The 18,404-nt window shown below is 42.2% G+C and overlaps 1 protein-coding gene across 1 annotated transcript in view; it reads right to left on the reverse strand.

Moving 5' to 3' along the window:
- Positions 1–775: 775 nt before the first annotated feature.
- The window catches only part of LOC126471589 (vacuolar protein sorting-associated protein 26B-like), a 210,482-nt gene continuing 192,853 nt past the window's right edge, over positions 776–18,404 (reverse strand). The window contains exon 7 of the mRNA XM_050099825.1: positions 776–2,079. Within this exon, the coding sequence (XP_049955782.1) occupies positions 2,068–2,079 (12 nt within the window). The 3' untranslated portion in view covers positions 776–2,067. The remainder of the gene's footprint in view (positions 2,080–18,404) is intronic.

The following is an 18,404-nucleotide window of genomic DNA, read 5'->3' on the forward strand; positions in this document are numbered from 1 at the left end:
GATGATGGTCGAAGTAGAGAGGATATAAAATGTAGGCTGGCAATGGCAAGGAAAGCGTTTCTGAAGAAGAGAAATTTGTTAACATCCAGTATTGATTTAAGTGTCAGGAAGTCATTTCTGAAAGTATTCGTATGGAGTGTAGCCATGTATGGAAGTGAAACATGGACGATAAATAGTTTGGACAAGAAGAGAATAGAAGCTTTCAAAATGTGGTGCTACAGAAGAATGCTGAAGATTAGATGGGTAGATCACATAACTAATGAGGAAGTATTGAATAGGATTGGGGAGAAGAGAAGTTTGTGGCACAACTTGACCAGAAGAAGGGATCGGTTGGTAGGACATGTTCTGAGGCATCAAGGGATCACCAATTTAGTATTGGAGGGCAGCGTGGAGGGTAAAAATCGTAGAGGGAGACCAAGATATGAATACACTAAGCAGATTCAGAAGGATGTAGGTTGCAGTAGGTACTGGGAGATGAAAAAACTTGCACAGGATAGAGTAGCATGGAGAGCTGCATCAAACCAGTCTCAGGACTGAAGACCACAATAACAACAAGAAAACTTTAATTTTTAGCTTCTCACTTCATAATTGTGATAAAATGTTCTCAGATTGAAAATTAGATTTGTCAACGAATCTTGAGAAAGAAGAAAATAAAGGTTACATTAAAAATACTAACAGATCTATTTAACTTCCAAATAGATTCCCACTCAGATACATGTGGTGTACCTTGGTATGACTATAACAGCATTTCATTTTACAATTACTTAGTCTGCCATGAAAATTGCTTTAATAAGCAACATATATTACTGTACAGCTTAGTTACTTCCTCAACATATATGTTACATATCATTTCTCAAACATGCACATTCACAGTTACTGAGACAGTGGAAACTGAAAATATAACTCTGAGGCTCTCTCTGAGTAACTCTCTAGATAGTTTAACATTCTGCAACATGTTAAAATATTGTTGCTTTCACCACTTACATCTTGAAGTTCTAACATTCTCCGCAAATCAACAGACACAATATAATTATTCTTGACTCTTCCACGAGTATTAACTGCAATGATGACAAGCTAAAACATTATTTACTTTACAGTTTCATCTTATTTATGTTCTCAACCAATTACAGGGCATAAATAACATATTTAGAATGAAAGAGACATAAGCATAAAGTACAGACAAAGTAACAAAATATTGAAAACAATACATTTTCAATAAAACATACAGAACTCTTTCAAATAAAACAGAGAAAAACTACCAAAATACATAAACACACATAAAGGACATATCATCACATCAGCAACACTGCAAAAAGAAAGTAGTGCCAGACACTGGTATAAATTAACACTTCAAAAAAAACTACTTTCATAAAAGGCTCAATTTTTCCTTTTTGAATCATGATGTCATTCAATATGTATATATTGAATCATAATGTTACCCAGAATGTATAAATCCCACTTCGAGTTATAACATTTCAACAGCAGCACTGATTTGATTGCTGTCTTTTCACATAACAAAATATTTAGAGAACAACATTCTTTTACTAAAAGCTGCTTTGTAGAAGACTATACAGACATTTCACATCTCCTGAAGATAATGGCACATATATGCAATACATCTTACAAGAAAAACACAGTATTTGTAGGACAAAATTGATACATACTGCACACTGAATATAGTTACAACAAATGTGTGCTATGTACAGAGTCACTGAGTAATGAGAACAGCACTCCCAGTAGTAAATACTCGAAGTTCTTAAGCACAGTTACATATTTCACATGACCATGTGCATCAGGAATGGGAGCATGTGAACTTATCTGCATAGTACTTTACACAATCTGGCTTTTGTGCAGTCAGTCATCAGCCTTGTCACCATCAACAGCCACTTTCCTTCTCAAATCATTCTCAGCACCTGACACTGTACCCCTGTCTTCGTCTTCTCGTTTCATATCTTCAATTGGTTGGTTGGAGGTGTGTTCCTGAGTTCCTGGAATTGCATGAGGCAGTTGGGGTGATGTCCTTGAGGATGTTTGAAGATTTTTTCGAGTTTTTTCACCCTTTCACCATTACGTTATTTCCTATAAAATGGAGAAAACTAGTTTTTAACTTTGATGTCAATATTTATCTGGGTAATGCACTATACCATTATATACTGATGCCTAGTATGAAGCATTCTAAAAGACAAATATTTAAACCAGTTTTTACACACCTCTTGTGAGAACACAAAATTAAGATCACTGCTAAATTCAAATACAGTTACTTCCATTGAAGTATCAAATCACTGGGCAAGTCTTACGTGGTCCTCATATTGGAAGTTCCTGTTGTTGAATTGCACTTCATGTCTATGATAGGGATTCATGTGAAGGACATGGGTAATGTCTTTGCACCTTTGTCTCCTTGATGTAGGATCATCACCCATGACTTTGGACATTACGGAGGATGCATTAAAGACTAAAGTAGCATTTTAATAATTTTTCTATTAGATTGATCTCCAGCACAGGTGTAAAAATCCAAATTAATGTGCTTGGTTTATAACTTATAGGTCAGTGTTTGGAGTTTTAACATTCACAGTCCTTACAGTCCTTAGTTTGGGCAGCCAAGTTCCATATGTATACCAGCTACCTTGCTTCATCAATTGTGGTGATGAACTGTTAGGTGTAATTCTCCTGAGCACCATAAGGTTTAAACGGAAACTAAGTATCCATTGCTATTTCAGCCTCAAGACCATGGATCAGGAAAAATGGCATGAAACCTGTGGTGTCCTAAGATTTGCTGTGTAGTTTGTGAAAATCACAAGCATCATCATACCTGAACATCTATCTTCAATGTCAACATACATAAAGAGAATATCTGCCAACAGCTTGAAATACTTTTCCACAAACATCAATCATTACACATGGTGCTCTATGCTTCAAAATTACCCCTTCTACAAGGATTCTGGCAATTTCTGGAGCTTTGGCACTCTTGATGACAGTAGTGGTTGATGTAGTCAGCGCACACTATTATCCATTTATACCCATTTGTCAACTTTGAAAACCACTCCAAAAATTCAGTTTCATTCTAGTGAAAGGGAACAATTACAAGAGGATTTGGTATCAGATGTCCTGGGGGCAACTGAGATACATGCTTCCACCGTTGACAATAAAGTGGCTTACTTAATGTCAGACAGATTGGTGGAGACCTGGTCAATGATGCCTACTTCTGATTCTGTCAAGGATATTTGCAAATCTGAGATGACATGATGGAGTATCGACAAAAATACTTCACTATGGTGGGCCACAAAGGAGTTTTGATGACAAGCAAACATTTCCATCCCAATGGACCCTAATTCCATTTATACTATGTTCCATCTAAGAATCTGAATTCTCCTGTGACAGTTTCTTCCTTCATTAAGGCATCTGTGGACTTCAGGAATGCTGGATATTCATTTTGTTTGGCTGCAATGTTTGTCAGTGCAATAATGAGTGGGTTATCATCAGCACCAGGAGATACTGTGAAGGGCAGTTGATATCCATGTGTTTATGCCCATTTCTGTATACCGTATTTACTTGAATCTAAGCCGCACTTTTTTTCCAGTTTTTGTAATCCAGAAACCCGCCTGCAGCTTAGAATCGAGTGCAAAGTAAGCGGCAGTTCTGAAAAATGTTGGTAGGTGCCGCCACAACTAACTTCTTCCGTCGAATTATGTAGTGCTACATAGGTATGATTTGCAGGCACAAAGATAAATACTGGCCACAAAACCCCTGCGTCAGTAAAAAAAAAAAAAAAAAAAAAAAGTGGAAGACGAGCTTTTTTCACCGCCCCGAGTTTCAACCACTGCATTTTCATACATTATCCAACAAAGTAAATACAAATTCCGTATTATTCATCTTTGAATGTAGCAGCATTTCAGCGTACTACGAAAATCCGACTGGCAAGATTGTTTGTCTGAATTTTTTCCTACCTGGGACAAGAGATCATTGCTAATAAGAACTTTTATGAATTGTGAATCATATGCAGTATTCTCTTCACCATAAGAATAATACGAATATAAACATTTTGCCTTGTATTCTTTCGTGTTTGCTACTATCTCATTTAAATCCTGTCTGCCTAATAAACTACGAAACTAGAGTGAGACAACAGCAAACGCGGAATAATATACATATCATGTCATGTTTATATTGGTATTGTTCTTATGCCTAATAGTGATACAGTCAGAAATGAAGCACGGCAATTGACAAGATTTTTAAATCTAAGATGACTAATTTCTGTACAGAATGTAATGTACTAAAGAGGCATCTGCAAAGATTTTCAACCGGAGAAAAATTTTCGCTAAACTCTCGTTCAGAACATCTTCTATCATACGCAGTCTATTATTTGGTTCTTGTTGATCATTATCAAAGAAAGCATCAGTGTAAGTAATAGCAAATAGCAAGCAGTCTCTTGCCATTGTTCCGCTAATGAGACGATTCCTCTTTTTTTTTTTTTAAGCGGCTGTTGCGCGCACAGAAGCAAGCCATGCCACGAGTGGCAGCAGGTCGTAAACACTCATTATCAGAATGCGACAAACAATGCGTGACACAGTACAGTAATGCATTTTCAGCTTAGAATGATGTGAACACCTATAATGGCACTTGCCAGATCAAAGAAAAATAAGCAATCAATTCAAACCAGATGAAGCACGTGATAAAGGAATGGTACCCGTATAAATACGGACGGAGCACCTGACGCATAGCAATGGCTACATGGTAAAGCTTAACTGCTAAGCTTAAAACTCGAACCAAACTACTGTAGCTGTATCGTCATTCATTCGACCTAAATTGAATTACAATGGACCAACTTTGTTTCGATTTGGATGTGCGGCCTAAAACTCTTCTCTCCCTTGGAATTTCGAGTCTCGAATTTCAGGTGCGGCTTAGATTCGGGAAAATTTTTTTCCTTGATTTCGAGTATCATTTCACAGGTGCAGCTTAGATTCGAGTGTGGCTTAGATTCGAGTAAATACGGTACAACTGTGATTACGTATTCCTGAAGCTTTAGTGCACATCTTGCCAATTGTCCTGTGGATCCTTCATCCTTGTCAGCCACCATAAAGAAGGGTGCTCAGTCAGAACACTGAATGGTCTACCACATAAATAGGGGCAGAACTTACTGATTGCCCAAACAACAGATAGACACTATTTCTCTGTGAGAGTAATTCTTCTTGGAACTGGAGAGTACTCTTTCAGCACTGCATTAGAATTGTACCTTGCCCATGATCACTTAAATGATTGTGTAGTTCCATCTCTGTATTCACATAAAAAGGGACAGGACTTGGGAAGATTTCAGCATCTCCTCAACCATAAAGAAAATCTTTCTTGCTCCCTGCTTCAAGAATATTTGCCTTCTATCTGTAGCAGTTCTTGTAGTAGCTATGCCATACAACTGAAATCATTTATGAAGCAACAGTAGTAGCACATTGGAAGAAAGCCTCTAAAGTCACTAATATTCTGAGGAGTTCGAAAATCTGTTACTGCTCTTACTTTTTTCGATAAAGAGGAATTTCATTTTTATTAACTAGGTGCACAAAGATTTTTATTTCTTGGGTGACAAAGAGGCACATTCTCAGATTCAGATGAAGCAGTTCCATTTACACATTTCAGCACAGTTGTCAAGAGGCTTAGATACCCTTGAAATATTTCAGAAAGCAACATCTTCATCCTGGTAACAATGACATAATACATTTAGACACCAGAATGGGTTGTCCATCAGGCTCTCAAAGATGGCTTGGGTGTTGCGCAGACCAAATGGCCCATCTCTGAACTCAGAGTCAGTCAGGTACTATGAAACCAGTCACTTATTGGTCAGTCACATCAACCTCAATTTGCCAGTAGCTAATCTCCATATTTATAGTGAGGAAATACACACATAAAAGAAAGATTTGCATCAGCCCGGTTCCCAGAACTCCTGAAGATAGACATTGACTGTGGATATTGTATCACAGACGCAGTCCCTTTGACTGTTCAAAGATGTCACTAAACCCGCCCAAAGATGTAAACAATCATGCGTGAGCAGCGCCTATTAGACAAAGGAGGTCCGACAGCCGATCACTTCCAGTCATTCCAGCAGGAAGGAGGTACACAGCTCATGTTGTCTGTAGCTCATCCATGGGGGGGGGGGGGGGGGGGGTTGTTTCGGGGAAAGAGACTAAACTGCGAGGTCATCGGTCTCATCGGTTTTAGGGAAGGACGGGGAAGGAAGTCGGCCATGCCCTTTCAAAGGAACCATCCCGGAATTTGCCTGGAGCGATTTAGGGAAATCACAGAAAACCTAAATCAGGATGGCCGGACGCGGGATTGAACCGTCGGCCTCCCGAATGCGAGTCCAGTGTGCTAACCACTGCGCCACCTCACTCGGTAGCTCATCCATGCCTAGCCAGTCAATACCGCGGTTTGATCGCGTCCACATTGTTACTTTGTGCCACAAAGAGCTCTCACCAAGGTAAGTGTCCACACGTCTGAGTGAACTAAAGTGATGTTGTTCAAATATGGAGGAGGTACAGGGAGATAGGAACTGTCAATGACATGCCTCGCTCAGACCACCCAAGGGCTACTACTGCAGTGGATAACCGCTACCTATGGGTCATGGCTCAGAGGAATCCTGACAGCAATGCCACCATGTTGAATAATGCTTTTTGTGCAGCCACAGGAAGTCGTGTTATGACTCAAACTGTGCGCAATAGGCTGCATGATGCACAACTTCACTCCCCATGTCCCTGGCGAGGTCCATCTTTGCAACCATGACACCATGCAGTCATGCAGCATGTTACAGATGGACCCAACAACATCCCAAATGGACCGCTCAGGATTGGCATCACATTCTTCTCACCGATGACTGTCGAGCTTGCCTTCAGACAGACAATCGTTGGAGACATATTTGGAGGCAACCCGGTCAGGCTGAATGCCTTATACACACTGTCCAGCAAGTGCAGCAAGGTGAAAGTTCTGTGCTGTTTTGGTGTGGCATTATGTGGGGCCAAGGTATGCCGCTGGTGGCCATGGAAGTCGCCGTAACGGCTGTATGATATGTGAATGCCATCCTCCGACCGATAGGGCAACCATATCGGCAGCATATCGGCGAGGCATTCATCTTCATCGACGACAATTTGCACCCCCATTTTGCTCATCTTGTGAATGACTTCCTTCAGGATAATGACATTGCTCGACTAGAGCAGCCGGTGTGTACAGCAATCTGGACCACCAACTCTGAAGGACTCACTGTATGGTGGTACAACATGCAATGTGTAGTTTTCATGAGGAATAAGAAGGGCAGAAATGTGGTGGTATGTTGATCTCTATTCCAATTTTCTTTGCAGGTTCCGGAACTCTCGGAATCGATGTGATACAAAACTTTCTGAGGTGTGTACTTTGCACCCTTCAGTGCAGTGCAGCCATCAGTGCAGTCCTACCCAGCAGCCATAGGGAGGCTGTTACACACACACACACACACACACACACCTCCAAGGCGATCTGTTTCACAGCAAGAGCTTTAATGATTGAAGCAGAAGCTTCTCTTAAGCTGTGTGCTGTATAATGAATTGCAAATTCGCCGTGCTTGTTGCTTTTAGAAGAAAACTGCTGTGTTTTTGCTGTTCTGACAACACCATAAATTGTCAGTGTTACATTAGTATGCAGCATGGGAGGTACCAACCACAAAAAGCCAAAGAAGACTATAGTATGGCCAGAGGAGGCAGGACGAGAGAAGACAATAGTGAGGAGGAGGAGGAGGAGGAGGAGAGGTAATATCTGCTGGGGTATTTGGTGTTCATCTGTTATACTGGAAACAACAGAATAAAGACCTACCATGAACTGACTGATTAACTTCAATAATGTCCCAAGGTCACACCAATGGATAATGATACTAGAGACCTGGACATTCACTTTGAATGACCAGGATACAGTGAGGAAGATTATGATGGACTACCGTATTGGAAGAACCAATTAGAACAGCACTTCAGAAGAAAACACCACCATTTATGGATCTGCTACGTGATCTACCATGGAGGTTCGATGTAGAATCAGTGTGTCACACACTGCTGAACTGCTGCCATGGTGAAACTACACAACTGAACAAACAAGAACAGACCACCATCATTTGTTCTGGCTGTAGATCCATCACAAGAAGCAAGTTTCAAGAAGGCTAAAGAAATCTTCAAGGTGAAGAACCTCGTGGGATTTGACACCAAGATCGAGCCTCTCCCAGCAGGATTTGACATTAGACACAATGTTGTAAGTGTCAAAAATAAGGACATGTGGCAAAATATTGTTACAATTAAGCAAAATGCATTAGGTGTGCTGGCAGTCATGACAGTTGTAACTGTACGCAGAGAGAAGAAAAGCCAACATGTGTTCACTGTGGGGGGTCACATATTGTGAGCTGATGTGGCTGCAAAGCCTTCAAAGCCCACAATAATGCTGGTGAAAAGAAACAAACACATTCAAAAGAAATTGCTAAGAAGAAGAGGCAGTGAAGAAGGCATAGGAAATGCACAACATTAACTCCAAAGAAGACAGTGCACTGGAAGCAGCCCATCAACCTTGTAGCCAGCTGGCACCCCCCCCCCCCCCCCTTTCTCCACGAGTGACAGTGGAAGGGGAGGCCAGCCCCCACAGTGTGGAGTCAGAGCAGACAGCACTGAGACACGGAGGAGATAAAGCTGCTGTAGTGACAGCAGGTAGCCCAGAATCCTAAGACCAAGAACCTGGAGTGGAGCTACTGGTTAGGATCGAAGCACTTGCCAATGCAGAAGTGACGAGACTCTACAGCTAGCTTGAGAAGAGATTTTTGAACAGGATTGAGGTGGCAATTCATGCCACAGTGAAGGCTTTGAAACAGCGCAGAAGTGCACTACCAGTCCGAGCCTAGGTTTTAGCAGAGGTTTTCCTTTGGCTGTGAGGCAAATGCCGAGACTTCCATTTCTTCCACCAGCCAACAAAGGGTGTCCTCACAAAAGATAAAATAAATTGTGTCCCCACAGATGTACCAAATATTCTCTGGCCCAAACTACATTATTTTGAAAACAGGCCCCAACATCCCTATCAGCAATGGAATGAAGATGATAAAAAAAGACAGTCCAAAGTGTCAAATTCCTGACAATAGGTATATATTTTTGGTAATCAATACATAAATGCCACATGCAATCTTTCTTCTTCACGAACCTTCTGACAGCCGAATAATGTCTTGCAGAATTTTCTCCACTTCCATATGATTTATTCATTATTCAGCTGGAGCCAGCATACCGAAGTACTGACTTAAGAGGGATATGATACCCAGTGTTGCAAATTGTGTTTCACATTAGATTGTTTCTTTGGTATTGCCTGTACTCCAGACCTGAATTGGTGCAGAATGGTCGATGTTTCTTAGTCATTCTGGGACCTATTGGCAGCTCATAGTAGAAAATACCTAGGGGTAGTCAGTAGTCGTATGATTCTCCATGAATGACACCGAATTGACCTACCTTGACTGGTTTGTCTATTGCTACACACACACCCTTCACGGCAGTTGCTGCTGTCCATGGCAACTGGTGACCCAAAGCTCTCGTGGGCGAAGGTTATGACTGTCACTGACATATAGATTTCTTTTATGAGTCTGAATATCTTTCTGCACCTGACTAGAGCTTCACAGTTTAACTGTGGATCCAGGTTGTCAAGTAGAACTCTTTTCATTGATGATGGCATAAGTATGCTTTTAAAAGGCAGACAACTGGCCAGAACAATAATCATTACACGAACATTTTCTAGCAGCTTTCACAATCTGGAGCCGCAGTCTTCTACAGTCCATACCATTTATGATCCCTGCAAGAAGTTCCATCAAAGGATAACATTACAGCTACGCATTCTGGAAGAACAGAAAATATCTCAAATATCTTAAGGGTTGTGTCCCATCACAGATAGTTATTCCAGCAAAATAGGCTACTGTTGGTTGGTTGATTGATTGATCAGGGGAAAGAGGGGGGAGGGGGGGGGGGGGGGCGGGAGTGCAGCGTAGTCATCGGTCTCATGATATAAGGTGGCAGAAACCAAGGGAGGAACAACACAAATGGCATAGTCCTGTCAAGGGGAAGGGAAAAGGGGGCAAACAAAGAGTGGCGGAGGGTACTTTGAGTACCTCTATCGGTTCTCCCTTCTATTCCAGTCTCTTACTGTTCATGGAAAGAAAGATTGTCAGTATGCCTCTGTGTGGGCTCTAATCTCTCTTATTTTATCCTCATGGACTCTTCGCGAGATATACGTAGGAGGGAGCAATATACTGCTTGACTCCTCAGTGAAGATATGTTCTTGAAACTTCTACAAAATCCCATACCGAGCTACTGAGCGTGTCTCTTGCAGAGTCTTCCACTGGAGTTTATCTATCATCTCTGTAACGCTTTCGCGCGCTGCTCTCCGTTGGATCTTCTCTATCTCTTCTATCAACCTTATCTGGTATGGATCCCACACTGGTGAGCAGTATTCAAGCAATGGGCAAACAAGTGTACTGTAACCTACTTCCTTTGTTTTCGGACTGCATTTCCTTAGGGCTCTTCCAATGAATCTCAGTCTGGCATCTGCTTTACCGACGATTAATTTTATATGGTCATTCCATTTTAAATCACTCCTAATGCCTACTCCCAGATAATTTATGGAATTAACTGCTTCCAGATGCTGACCTGCTATATTGTAGCTAAATGATAAAGGATCTTTCTTTCTATGTATTCGCAGCACATTACACTTGTCTATATTGAGATTCAATTGCCGTTTCCTGCACCATGCGTCAATTCGTTGCAGATCCTCTTGCATTTCAGTACAATTTTCCATTGTCGCAACCTTGTGATATACTACAGGATCATCCGCAAAAAGCCTCACTGAACTTCTGATGTTATCGACAAGGTCATTTATGTATATTGTGAATAGCAACGGTCCTACGACACTCCCCTGCGGCACACCTGAAATCACTCTTACTTCGGAAGGCATCTCTCCATTGAGAATGACATGCTGCGTTCTGTTATCTAGGAACTCTTCAATACAATCACACAATTGGTCCGATAATCTATATGCACTTACTTTGTTCATTAAACGACTGTGGGGAACTGCACCAAATGCTTTGCGGAAGTTAAGAAACATGGCATCTACCTGGGAACCCGTGCCTATGGCCCTCCGAGTCTCGTGGATGAATAGCGCAAGCTGGATTTCACACAATCGTCTTTTTCGAAACCCATGCTGATTCCTACTGAGTAGATTTCTAGTTTCCAGAAAAGTCATTATACTCGAATATAATACGTGTTCCAAAATTCTACAACTGATCGACGTTAGAGATATAGGTCTATAGTTCTGCGCATCTGTTCGATGTCCCTTCTTGAAAATGGGGATGTCCTGTGCCCTTTTCCAATCCTTTGGAACGCTATGCTCTTCTAGAGATCTGTGGTACACCGCTGCAAGAAGGGGGCAAGTTCCTTCGCGTACTCTGTGTAAAATTGAACTTGTATACCATCAGGTCCAGCGGCCTTTCCTCTTTTGAGCGATTTTAATTGTTTTTCTATCCCTCTGTCATCTATTTCGATATCTACCATTTTGTCATCTGTGCGACAATCTAGAGAAGAAACTACAGTGCAGTCTTCCTCTGTGAAACAGCTTTGGAAAAAGACATTTAGTATTTCGGCCTTTTGTCTGTCATCCTCTGTTTCAGTACCATTTTGGTCACAGAGTGTCTGGACATTTTGTTTTGATCCACCTACCGCTTTGACATAAGACCAAAATTTCTTAGGATTTTCTGCCAAGTCCGTAAATAGAACTTTACTTTCGAATTCATTGAACGCCTCTCACATAGCCCTCCTCACACCACATTTCGCTTCGTGTAATTTTTGTTTGTCTGCAAGGCTTTGGCTATGTTTATGTTTGCTGTGTGGTTCCCTTCACTTCCGTAGCAGTTTTCTAACTGGTTGTTCAACGGTGGCTCTTTTCCACCTCTTACGATCTTGCTTGGCACATACTCATCTAATGCATATTGTATGATGTTTTTGAACTTTGTCCACTAATCCTCAACACTATCTGTACTTGAGACAAAACTTTTGTGATGAGCCGTCAAGTAGCCTGAAATCTGCTTTTTCTCACTTTTGCTAAACAGAAAGCTCTTCCTACCTTTTTTAATATTTATATTTATGGCTGAAATCACTGATGCAGTAACCACTTTATGATCACTGATTCCTGTTCTGCGTCAACTGTTTCAAATAGTTCTGGTCTGTTTGTCACCAGAAGGTCTAATATGTTATCGCCACGAGTTGGTTCTCTGTTTAACTGCTCAAGGTAGTTTTCAGATAATTCACTTAAAAAAATTCACTGGATTCTTTGTCCCTGCCATCCGTTATAAACGTTTGAGTCTCCCAGTCTATATCTGGTAAATTAAAATCTCCACCCATAACTATAACGTGGTGGGGAAATCTACTCTAAATATTTTCCAAATTTTCCTTCAGGTGCTCTGCCACAACAGCTGCTGAGCCATGGGGCCTACAGAGACATCCTATTACCATGTTTGAGCCTGCTTTAATCACGACCTTCACCCAAATTATTTCACATTTCGAATCTCCATCAATTTCCTTCGATACTATTGCACTTTCTATCGCTATAAACATGCCTCCCCCTTCACTGTCCAGCCTGTCTCTGCGGTATACATTCCAATCTGAGTTTTAGAATTTCATTACTGTTTGCATCTGGTTTCAGCCAACTTTCTGTCCCTAGTACTATGTGGGTATTGTGACCATTTATTAATGAGAGCAGTTCTGGGACCTTTCTATAGACGCTCCTGCAGTTTACTATTACCACATTAATATTGTTATTCCCTGTTGCATTTTGCCTACTACAACCTTGTCGCATCTCAGGAAGCATCTTGTCAGGCCTAGGGAGGGAATTCTCTAACCTAAAAAACCCACATGTGCACGTCACATGTACTATGCTACCCTTGTAGCCACTTCCTGCGTGTAGTGCATACCAGACCTATTCAGGGGGACCCTACATTTCTCCACCCGATAGCAGAGGTCGAGAAATTTGCACCCCAGATCTCCGCAGAATCATCTGAGTCTCTAGTTTAAGTCTTCCACTCGGCTCCAAACCAGAGGACCGCAATCAGTTCTGGAAACGATACTACAAATAGTTAGCTCAGATTCCACCCCGCAAGCGAGGCTTTCCGCCTTCACCAACTCCGCCAACCGCCTGTATGAACTGAGGATGACCTCTGAACCCAGACGGCAGGAGTCATTGGTGCCGACATGAGTAACAATTTGCAGTTGGGTGCACCCAGTGCTCTCTATCACTGCCGGCAGGGCCTCCTCCACATCTCAGATAAGACCCCCCGGCAAGCAGACAGAATGAACACTGGCCTTCTTCCCCGAACTTTCTGCTATTTCTCTAAGGGGTTCCATCACCCGCCTAACACTGGAGCTCCCAATCACTAATAACCCCCCCCCCCCCCCCCCCCGCCCTCCGTGTGCCTGCTTGGACCTTCCTGAAGGAGCGGCCACATGTCCACTCACAGGCAGAGTGGGCCATGCCATGAGGCCAGCCTCCACACACTGACCCTCCGTCTCGTGTGACGCGAACGCCGCTGAACCCGCCACTCCCCTTGGGGAGAGGGTGGCCCAACCGTGACCGGTACCCACGAAGATGTCTTGACAGCAGGGACCATGGGTGAAGCATGTAACACCTGGGGTGTATCATGTGATGCACCAGACTCCCCACTGCCGCTACACTCCGAGGCAGCAGCCTGAAGACAGCTGACCATGGCCATCAACACGTTCAGCTGTTCACAAACAGAGGCCAGCTCCTCCTGCGTCTGTACACAGCAGTCACACATCCTATCCATCCTAAGAAATAAACAATTTACTGTAGAGAGTTAATCAACTTTTAACTAGACTGCTAATTCACTAAAGGCGGCTGATAGCTGACTAAACTGTGGTTACTAGACACTTTTTGTTGGAAACAATGAAAATAAGCACTACCTGTCTCTCAACTGTATTCAAAACAAACACGAAATCTATGGAACACTTACCAGTACTCAAAAATTAAAGCTTCCTAAAAGCAAAAACACACGGAAAAAGAAGTGACAAGTAAGAGAAACACAGTTAATACTTAAATTTACGTAGCTCACTGTACAGCAGATGTGAAGCCGACAGCAGTTACGACGACACTGGCACATCTGGGACAAGAAGTTAGGAAGGCGTATTCAGTGCCAAGAGCCAAAAGGCGAGGGCAGTCTAGCAAAATATGGATCACCATGAGGGGGAGGGGGGGTCTCACTATTACAATGGGTGGGCCTCTTTGTGGAGTAAAAACCATGGGTCAACCTAGTATGGTCAATACAAAGACAGCAGAGGATGGTAGACTTCTATCAGGAGAGGCAGAGGGAAGAATGCCACATGGTGGGAATCTCTTTGATTACACGAAGTTTATCCGACAGGATCTAGCCACTCAAGAGTTGGCCCACAATTGAGCGAAAAGGGATTTGATGTAAAGCCTCAAATCTTCCTCCAGAGGGGAGAGAGAGAACCGGGGGTATGAACACCATTCTCCTAGGTCTATGGGGTATGAACACCATTCTCCTAGGTCTACAGAAGGCTGAAAACAAGGCAACTCGGACTCTGAATGACTGGTGGGACATGAGTTTGCAAATAAAAATTGGGAGGAGTCCCCAAAGACCCCATTCGTGGAGCATAAGGAGGATGTGATGGTACCAAGCTGTGTCATAGGCCTTACAAAGATCAAAGAGAACTGTAAAAAGATGGCGCCACTGAGAAGAGATCTGATGAATTACAGTTTCCAATCAAAGTAGATGATTGATCAGAGACAGTCCCTCCCAAAAGCCGCACCTTAAAGGAGACAAACAGGAACCACTGAGAAGGGAAAATACCTTGGCAACAAATACAGTTGAATACCTGGAAGAGATATTGTTGCTGTGGAGGATTGAGGTGTTGAAGCAATTGGTTATGGATGAAATCATGCCCAAGGGCTGAATTGTGGGAAGAAGAGATGTCCAGAAGAAGTTCCCATTTGTAAAAAGTTCACTCTAGGATTCCACGTGACAAGGAGTACAACATAAGTGGGAAGCTCCAGCCTGCTGTTTCCTCATGAGGAAGGAGACTGTATAGGAGGCCGACACTGATGCCGCCACAAAATGGGTTGCATGGTGTTCTGTGAGAACTGACAGAGCCGTACAAAGGCCACTAGGAAGGGCAAGGCTAGGAATGTAAGACTGCCACACACAACCCTGGAGTGTGCAGCGAGGGTTATTCTTAATGTTCGTCATATTTTCACAGAGATAAACAACTTTGAAGTTTTCTGAGGGACTGTATTAGACACAACTGAGACAAGCGCATATTCACTATAAATCAGAATTGGTAGCGTGGTGACTTGACAACTGATTGCAATTTATGGTTTGGTGGTTGAAGCCTCGGCTGTGTCAATTTTTTTTTCTTGTTCAATTTCGAATACCTACATATCGTAAATGTAAAATTCACCATTTTTTATGCCACACATGTACATATGTGTTACAGAAACATGATAAACAATCATCTTCACATCATCAAGCACTCCGTACCAATGTTGTATTTTTACATTTGCCACTGTACCATTACAATGTGAATCTAACAGAACTGATCTGGAGCCAAGTTAAAGGATTTGGCAAGAGAAACAACAAGACCATTAAGCTACCAGACATACTGGAACTAATGCACACAGCTTTTTCACACGTTTCTGTCGAATGCTGGGGGCTATAGAAAGGCACATCATAAAAGAGGAGGAGAAAATGTGGTGCATGGGTGGCTTCATGGATTATGTTGCTGATTGACTCATTGTCAATGGAGCAGATGGCAGTTCCAGAAAAATGCATTTCTCAGATTCGGATAAGGAAAGAGCTAAGAGATTAGCAGATGACTGACTAATTAATACCTTCAGTGCCTTCAGTATTCAACAGCACACTGAAATCCCTGCAGTATGCTTTTGCATCACACATAGCTCATTCAGAAAAATTACCCTGTGCTTAAGTTAGGAATTTTCATCACTCTTGTTTGTAACCAGTCAGGGGACAACAAGAGCATTTTATACTTTCCGTCTGATCATTTAACAAGCACGCGGTAGTGCTGGAGTTTTGCCGAATACTATTTCATTCTCTTTAAAAGTTAAATAACATTTGAAGCTATACTGTTTCTTTGCCTGTCTCTTTTTACGTCTGAACTGCAACTGCTCACATCATTGCAGGTTGGGTGGACCGCTGGTTGGCCATGGCTGTCCAAGTTTAATGCACCAGTAAAGCTGTTGTCCCACACATTACGCTCAGTCTGTGTGTGTGGCAAGGCATAAAATGTATCCTTATGATTGTACTTGACTGTACTGGTCACAGCTTGGCTTCCACTCCACATGAAATCCAACGAGATTCAAGCAAATGCAGAAGAATACATGGCTTAATGTTTGCATCAGGTTTATTCTTATGGTGAACAGAGTATAGTACCAGTTATGAGAGTGAGGTCACATACAAACTAACACTTCAGACTGAAAACTGGTAATTGAGTGCACATGATGATGGTGGAATTGTTTGGATATACAAAAGAGAGATCTTTAGTGCCCATAGCACAGTCAGACAAAACAGCTGCCATTACAATGGCTAAACAGATTAAAATAACTCTTAACATTTTCCTTAAAGTTCAAAATGTTTCTTATGTATATTATTCTCCCACAGCTGAACGGCATTCTGACTCAACAGCAAGACAGCCCTCAGGGGAATGACACATTGTATCACACTGTTTCCTACAGGCCTAATTGGTCTGCTTGCTCACAGATTTCTACATGACCTGGTATCCAGCACAACAATTTCTGCTTCCCGTGCTGTTGAAGTAGAGCAGTTTTCCCTGTATTGATGAGATTATTTCCTCTGTTGGGTAAATTTGTTGCAATGCTTGTAGGGCTTTATGGCACTTAGGGCAGATGATTTATTCTGTTTAGTTATTTCTTTATTTATCTGCTTAAACAGCTCACTCTAATGCCTCCAGGAGTACATACAGTTCAACACTAATAACTGTAAGCTGGTTGGGAAGTAGAAACCCAAAGACACGGTCATAGAAGACTGTCTGTTGAAGGATATCTCTTGTTTCATGTCATTTGTATATGCTATTGTAAAATTGCAGTGCTTGTATAAAATATTGTAAAAACAGACATAAAAAATTATATTTTGAGTGCATTCTTTCTTGAAAGTAATTCTAAAACATTTCTGGACCTATTAATAAGATGCGTTTTTTACTCCAACCTTGGCATAATATATAAATATCTACCACTCCAGTTTCCAAAAGGTAAGCCTTTGCAGTAGCCAAAAGGGCCTAATTACTCTCTCAATGGTGTTAATGTGTATATGTTAAGATTGGCAAGCAATGGAGCAACATGCAGATGACAGGAAATATAAAATACTTTGCATGCTTGTCACACGACAAGCCTGCTGCTTCCTCCTCAGAAGGCAGCTGCATAGGAGGCTGATGCCATCGCAAAATGGGTCACAAGGTGTTCTGCAAGAACTGATGGATCTGTACAAAGGCTAACAGAAAGGGCAAGGCCCTGAGTGAAATATTCCACAGACAACCATGGAGGGTGCAGAGCATAGACCACATCCGTGGCAAAGGGACGCAAGAACCTAGGGAGTAGACAAAGTGTTCCCAACACACCTGGTTCCTCTACTTGATTACGTAATAGGCTTTGGCAGGAAGACATTTAAAGGTAATAAGACTAACAGAGGATGGGTGCCACTTACGATGTTGCAAGGCATGACGATGATCAAAGATAGCCACGGCAATTGCTGTGCCCCACCATGGAATTGACCAACTGTGAATGGGGCCTGTCAAGCGAGAAGCAGCAATGCCAGCACCACTGGTTATCTTATCAGATACATTGCGGACCACTTCATGAACACAAACTGACAAAGGAGGAGGAAACATGACCTGAGAGGTATATAAAGAGGCCAATTAGCACAATGGAAAGCCCAGCAGGTAACCAGGCCATTGGGAGTTGGAAGGGAAAGAGAGAATGAACGGGAAGTGGTCACTATCACAGACTTCATTCTGTGATGACCAGTGTAAGGAACGAAGAAGGGGAGGGGAAGAGAGTGAAAGATCAATGGCATAGAAAGTGCCACATGCGGCACTAAGATGAGTAGGGGAACCATCATTAAGAAGGCACAGGTTGTGCGCTACAAAAAATTGGAAAATGAAAAGCCACTGTGTAAATGAAAAAGCATGGTCCCATAAAGGGTTGTGAGCATTAAAATCCCTGAGGAGGAGGAAGTTTCTGAAGGAGAGCAGTTAGGGCAGCAGGCTTTTGCCAGATCTGGAACTGAAAGAGTCAGTGAGCTTGGGGTGCTCAGCCTCTTTGTGCCATGGTCG

Source organism: Schistocerca serialis, chromosome 3 (genome assembly GCF_023864345.2).
Source record: "Schistocerca serialis cubense isolate TAMUIC-IGC-003099 chromosome 3, iqSchSeri2.2, whole genome shotgun sequence".
NCBI classification, from domain to species: Eukaryota; Metazoa; Arthropoda; class Insecta; order Orthoptera; family Acrididae; genus Schistocerca; species Schistocerca serialis.